The sequence below is a fragment of the Grampus griseus genome (genome assembly GCF_964374135.1).
Source record: "Grampus griseus genome assembly, chromosome: 9".
NCBI classification, from domain to species: domain Eukaryota; kingdom Metazoa; phylum Chordata; class Mammalia; order Artiodactyla; family Delphinidae; genus Grampus; species Grampus griseus.
Genome location: NC_139003.1, coordinates 50,769,562 through 50,776,740, shown reverse-complemented (window position 1 = coordinate 50,776,740; position 7,179 = coordinate 50,769,562). Strand labels below are relative to the sequence as shown.

General features: G+C 45.3%; 1 protein-coding gene across 1 annotated transcript in view; it reads right to left on the bottom strand.

Moving 5' to 3' along the window:
• Window positions 1–757: 757 nt before the first annotated feature.
• Window positions 758–7,179, bottom strand: part of GSDME (gasdermin E) — a gene marked incomplete at its 5' end in the record, with an annotated part of 63,794 nt that continues 57,372 nt past the window's right edge. Inside the window, 2 exons of the mRNA XM_082662202.1 lie at window positions 758–1,098; window positions 4,360–4,433. Coding sequence (XP_082518328.1) covers window positions 868–1,098; window positions 4,360–4,433 — 305 coding nt within the window. The 3' untranslated portion in view covers window positions 758–867. The remainder of the gene's footprint in view (window positions 1,099–4,359; window positions 4,434–7,179) is intronic.

Here is a 7,179-nt window from a genome sequence, read left to right as displayed (position 1 = left end):
TAGCATACAGCACATTCAAAATGGAGCCTTCTATGAAGAAAAATTCCTCCCCACAGCATTCACAAATTTTTGGATCAAAGCATCAGCCTCATGACTGTTTTTAACAGGAAGTGGGAACTAGATGGACCCATTTTTCTGCAGAGAAAAGATCTGAATGTACTCTGGCTTACAATTCTCAACTCTCCTCCAGCTCTTTATGTGCTGGGGTCTAACTCGGACACTGGGTTACCAGCACAAGAGGATCTCCTGTGAAAAAGACACTGTACACAGAGTACCTGGTGGCTAAATTTGAGGCGATTCATATGCAAAAAGTCACCACTTATTAAACTGTTCCGTAAGTTCATCTCCTAGATCAGCCTTTCGATCAACCTTTAACGTGGTGATCTAAGCCCCAAAGGCAGTATCTTAATGATGCTGAGAAATAGCCAGGCTTGGCTGATAACACATAGAGGCAGACCTCAGAGATCCTGTGGACTTGGCTGCAGACCACTGCAGTAAAGCGAGTCACACAAATTTGTTGGTTTTCCAGTGCCTATAAAACTTATGTTTATACTATCTATCTTATAGTCTGTTATGTGTACAATAGCATTATGTCTAAACAATATATATACCTTAATTTTAAAATACTTTATTGCTAAAAGATCACCATGACAAATATAATAATAATGAAAAAGTCTGAAATACTGGGAGAATTACCAAAATGTGACACAGGGACAACAGTGAGCAAATGCTGTTGGAAAAATGGCACCGACAGACTTGCTCGACTCAGGGTTGTCACAGACCTTCAATTTGTAAAAAAAAAAAAAAAATGCATTATCTGCAAAGTGCAGTAAAATAAGGTGTACCTGTAATCCACATATGACACTGTTACTGTGCTCTGCCCAAAGCACACAGTCCATTCAGGCTTATATAAAGAATCAGTGGGAAAACGTTAGGGTCCTTCGGGGTGGTAACTTTCACAGAAGGTTGCAGTCTCTCCAGGTTAATGTCAGCTGAGGCAAACAGACGCTGCACGATCCCAAACCTTTCTGTATCTTTCAGTGGAGCCAAGACTGGGTCTTCAAGATCAGACACACCATCATCAGACAGAGCACAGAGCTGAAATGACACATGTAAACAAATCCATCAGAAAAGGTTATAGAAAATCCACATCATTGGCTAATAATGTTAGCACTTTTAACTAATTATGGGGGAAAAATTAAGTTGTTTACATTCCCCAAATAGAGCAGGGAAAACCTTTAGGCTGTAACAGGATATATTTGGCCCAGGCCAGGACCTCCACTTCGCCTGGAGTCCTCTGACCCAATCCCTACTCTCTGAACTCTATCTTCTACTGGATCCAACAACTCCAGTAGATTAGAAAGGTCAGCATATAACTTTCTTATACACACAGTATGTACGGTTTGTTTTTTTTAATTTTAATTCACCTATTAGAATGTCTTACATGTTTGCATGAACTCCTCAAAGGCAGGTACCATGGTTTATTTAGTGATGCTTCTTGCCTTAAGCTCTTCCTTCCACCTGCGACATCCTTCCTCCAGAGTTCCCCACAGAACTTTCCTTCTCATCTCTGAGCTGTTGGTTGAAATGCCACATCAGAAGGGCCTTTCCTAATCTTCTCTCCATTGAGCCACTCGCTACCCCCATATCCCAGCCACTATTATTTTATTGTCTTCATATGCTTGCTGTATCTGAAATTATCTTCCTGACATTCCCTGTTTACTCTGTTTATTAAAACCTAAGCTGCCCAGGAGAGCAGGGACCTGGTCCATTGTGCTTACCTCATACCCTGCCTAGAACATCGACCCTCAGTTGAACGTTAGTTCTTCAGAGAGGTCACATCAAACACTGCTCTAGTTGCAACTGCTCAGAACCTGTGAAACTTTGCTTTTAGGGTCTTGAGCGGTGCCTCTGCACAGTTGTTTTTAATCTTTAGTAATTACAAATTTGCCAGTAGATTTGAATTTTAAACAGGCACTCAGAACCAGATCAGATTAATAATGTAGAAAGTAAAATTTAAAATAAAAAATGAAGCCTTATAAAGGTATGCATGAATTTTAACTGAATCTGAAGGGAATCCAAAAGAATTCCAGACATGTTTTGAGCACTGATAATCATCTTTCTTACTAAAAGTAATAAGCAACTTGCCCCAGGGGCTGAAGGGCAGCACTCATTTGCATATAAAGGGACTTGTGTGTCTGTTATCAAAATCAGCCTTACAAATCTACACCTTGTAGATTCACCCAATGCAACTCACACAGTGTAACCACAGGTTTCCCGTTACCACGTGGCCTAGACTGTAAATTGTAGCTGATGCTTTAGGGAGTGGATCTGGCCTGCTTCTTTAAGCATGAGCACCACATCCGGTGATTTAAGAGTGAGCTCCACTGATGTAGCACAGTGGGCTGTGTCCTGGGTCTGGTGGAGAAGCACCCAGCAACATCCTGCCTTCTTCTCTGAACATCTGCCAACCCCAAGTGCCCAGAGGCACCTCTCAGTATAAGAGAGATTACAGTCACCCAAAGGGGGGGGGGGGGGGCGGGGAAATGTGTGAAATTAACATTCCCTCCAGATGATTCTCACTTTCTCACCAGCTCTTTCACCAGTTCGCAAATGTGTTTGTTAGTGTATCTGACGCTGTTCTTTCAAAAGCCCTTCAGCAAGCCTCTCAAAGTTACTCTGGCCACCAGACAAGACAAGACAGGCATGCAAGGAGATTTCTGTACCCTGCTGTAAGTAAATACCTATAGGAAACATAAGATACCCAGATTCCTTCAGGAGGCAGGAGCCTTGCGGTCCTAACAAACGTTGTTATGAGCTCTAGGGGAGATTAAAGACCTTCCTGAGTGTCTTCGCATAAAGAAAAATTACTTCTTTATGTTGAGCAGCCCACAAAGGCAAAGAGATGACTCTGTGGGTGGGTAGTTTTGCACCAAGGTAGAATACCAGCTGTGCTGGGACTCCAAGTGCGTCCTAATGGCTACTCCCAGAACACCAACAGAGCAGAACTTGGAAGCAACCCAAAGATCAAATCCTAGAGCAGACCTGCAGGGAAGATGACAACTAACTGTGAGCTGGTTGGGAGAGGGAGGGAGTTAGCTAATGCAGTCTCGGCAGTATTTTCTTTTTTATATACTTCCTGAATGCAGTTAATGACTTTGTAAATACATGGTGAGGGCTGACTTGGGAAATGCTAAATACTTAGTTGCTGCAAAAGGGAGCTAAGCTAGAAAGCAGAGTTACTGTCATTGCAGACAATTAGATAATGATACATATTGTTTCCATAACCAAACTGCGCCATCAGCCTTTACCCTCAGCTGGCCGCACCACGGTGGCATGCTGGCTCATTTTCAAGTAGTTCAGTTTTTGTGGTCAAAGTACAAGAACACAGCATTCCTCTGCACAGGTAGAATCTGCTTTCGGTTGTGAATGACATCTAAACTGCTCCTTGGAATGAAGCCTTGCTGCAGTCTCTGGATGTCTTTGCTACGCCAAGAAGTACCAAAGGCATAACCACAGTGCTCAAAGTTCCCAGAGTAGATGCACAACAAACTGCAGGGTCCTATCTAGGCAGTCTACCCCAATACCTGCTTCCCAGATCTGGGAGCAGAGCTCTGAGCTTTGGTCCTTTGGGTCTACATAGCATGCTGGCCTCAGCCCTTAGTAAGCAGGCCTCAAAATAACATAGCCGGGTATCCTCTGCTTCTCTGCCCTAGGCTGAGCAACACCTGCAGAAGCTACAACAGAGGAGCTGCCCCAGCCTACTGATGGTCCCTTCTATTGATGACCCAGTTTGTAATTTAAAAAGGAAAAGCTTAACCTTGACTTTCAGGGCTAAGCTCATCATTACCTAGCTCTTGCTCTTGCCATGGCATTTCCTGAGGGCATGAAGCTAATGATATTCCTAGGAGAAAATGAAATGTCTCCCTGAGACAAAGCAGTCCTCTTGAATACCTCCCCTGTTGAATTTGATGCAGAGGTGAATCAAACTGGTCCAGCCACAGAACTGCCATTGCAAATAATGTGGTGTCAGGCCCCTTCCCTGCAACACTGGCCAAAATTCTCTCCAAAAAAATGCAAAAATCATGAGATTTGGAGTATAAATATAAGGTTTGAGTCCTAGCCCTGCTAGCAAGTTCTTAAAATAACTCCTTTCCCTCTGAGCCTTAGCCTTCCTATGGGGTGTGTGACGTGGGCAGGGTGTAAAAAAGAGAGCGATTAATAATACCTGTTTTAACCTATTTTGAAGGGCTGTTGTGGATGAGAAAGCCTAGCGAGTTTTATCAGCTGTTAGGTGTCCATCTCCTCATCACTTCCCTGTTCCTGCCCATCCCCAGGTCCTCTCTGGGAGGTTCTTACCAGATGGCACAGTGTAGGAATAATCTGGAGCTTACAACAAGTGCCCAGCAGACCTGCTGCGTTATCTGGCATTTCTGCAGGAGGAAAAAAAAAAAAAAATCAGTCACCATCAAAAAGCACCCATGGAAACAGAGCCAGCCCCCGAGCTGTACCTAATTTATATATCCTCTACCAGTCAGGCAGAGGATATGCTCAGTAATTGTAGAATAAATGAATGAATGGGGCTAAACTGGCAGCAAAGGCCTTTTAGAAAATAGATGTAGGGACCAGGTAACTAGCTCTGTGTTCACCAGAGGATATTTCTTACATGCAATTGGCCAATCAGAAAGAATGGTACAGACTCAGGGAAAAGTGAATCAGCATAGAAAAGTAGAAAGAACCTGGGGTTTGGTGACAGAAGAGCTATGTTTGAGCGCCACTAAATATTTGGGAGCGACCTTGGGTATACCTCTCTCAGCAAGGTTCCTCATTTGCATACTACAGATTTTCTTTTTTTCTGCCTATGTCAGAGAACTATGTAAACTATAAAGGGTTATACCTAGGTCACTAATCATTTGGGGGAGAAAGATACAATGTGGTCTAGTCAAGGGGTGGCACAGCAGACCTCTTGAGCCCAGGACTGTGCAGGGCCCCCTGGCCCACAGCTAGCTCAACACAAGGGTACCAGTGGCAGAGAGCATTGGCACAGAGCTGTATAAGGCTGGGGGCTGCCGCAGAAGGGTCCTGCCAAGCCCCAGGAAAAGGAAATCCAGATCAGTGTTAGTCAAAACCAGTTTTAAATACCTCCCAAGGTAGAACAGATGCAGTTGCTAAAAGGACCCAATCCCTTGGGATACAACCTTTGCACTGAAAAGGCAAAAGAGAAAAGAATCGTCTGCTCCATCATCTGGCGCAGGGAACACTCATGAACACCCCCATCTCCTGCACTAATTAGAAGCCTTATTTATATAAATGGCAGTGTGTCGCTGAGGCTGTGGCCCAACAGAGCACAACGAAACACAGCCTTCTCCCAAGAGCAGAAGGCTGCTAGGGGCATGGGGCAGCCCCAAGGTCCGAGCCTGCCAGAGAACTCCCTAAATGGCGTTTAAATGTGCTTTTGTCTCCAGAGAGTCCCCACCGTTTTCAACAGATCCTCAAGGAGGCCCGGCTCCCAAATCAGGAAGATGAAGATGGTAAAGGTATGGGGCCTTGTGGAAAGATCCACAGGGCTGTGAAGGGCCGGGACAAAGCCCCCTGGGACAGGATGTCCTGGCTGAGCTACCATCACAAGTCATCTCACCCGTTCATGTGTCCATTCCTCACTGCTCAGGTGACTCCCAAGTCCCATGTGATCGTCATCATCCCTTATTCTTAGAAATACTTTACTTCCGTGTTGCTCAGTGGTCACTCACGACCTTGAGCATGGTGCTAGGGACACAGCTCTGCTTTACAGCGCTTACCACCTAATTTCACTGCTTGACTGTAGTTCCCTTGAGGGTGGGGATGATGATTTCCTCCTACCTCAGCATCTAGCAGTGCCTAAAACACAGTAGAGGCTTCTTCATTGTTTCTGGAATTGAAATGATTTCTTTTGATCTTTCATATTCTAACTATTTTACAAATGGAACCTGGGAAGTTCATGCTTAAGGTCACGAAATAGTAGGGGAAGTGTTCCAGGAGATGGGCTAGATGCTGAGACTGAAGTGCTTTAAACAAACGGGGAGGGCGGTTCAAGATGGCACCATAAGAAGATCCGGAACTCACCTCCCTCCACAGACAAACTGAATCTACAGCAACATATGGGACAGTTTCCTCTGAAGAAACCCCAAACTACCTGAGCAACTCCCATACATCAGGTGAACAAGGAAAACAAACCCATATGCCTATAGTGAACTGAGAAATCATTCTTAAAGGGCTTGCACAGGACTTACCCACCCCTAGGACCCAGCACAGAAGCAGCTGTTTGAAAAACCCCCACACTCTCTATGAAAGAGGCTTATTTGTTATCATAAAGCATCGGCCTGGGGGTAGGTATGTAATTTAACACGCACCTAGGGACCTGCTGGTGTACTCTCTGGGGACCGAGGCCATCAGACACCATCTTTGCACCCTCCCTCTGCCACACTTCAAAGCACCAATATTTCCCAGAGAAGGGCTATGACACATCTCTGGTGCCCTTGTTTTTGTGGCTGCCACCTAGGAAATGCCCCTTGATCGTCTGGCTCTCATGGCCAGCAGGGCTTGCATTCCTGGGTCCCTCGGGACTGTAACAATCAGACTGTTCTTGGACAGCTACCACCCCCAAAGCACTGTCAGACAGCAAACTGAAACACACCCCTAGTCTTTCTGTGAAAGAGGCCCAGTTGCTCGGCCTGAGGGGCAAGCTTCTGGTTTGACATACGTCTAGGGGTCTGCTCTCGGAACAGAGGCCAATGGATGCTACCTTTGTGCTCTCCATCTGCCTCATTCCAGGTTGCTGGTATCTCCTGGAAAGCATCTTATACAATCGTCTGGCTTGTGATTTCTGTGACTACCACCCAGTGACACTTCTAGGTCACCTGGCTCTACTGGCTAGCAGGATTTACACTGTGGTCTGTATATACTTGTATACTTTAAAAGCTGCTGCCTGAAGGTCTGGCTTGTAATCAGCCTAAATCTAGGTGCTGACTGAGATCCTCTTTGGGGCACTGACAGGTGTTGACCAACCCTCAACTATTGGGAGCCACTAAAAACAGGCTGCTTGGACAATCACAAAGGTTTGAGAGACAACAAAGAGCTAGGGTGAGGTTGAATAAAGTCCTCTCTTACATGAGACCACTCCCTCACGTGCGAGGAGACTAC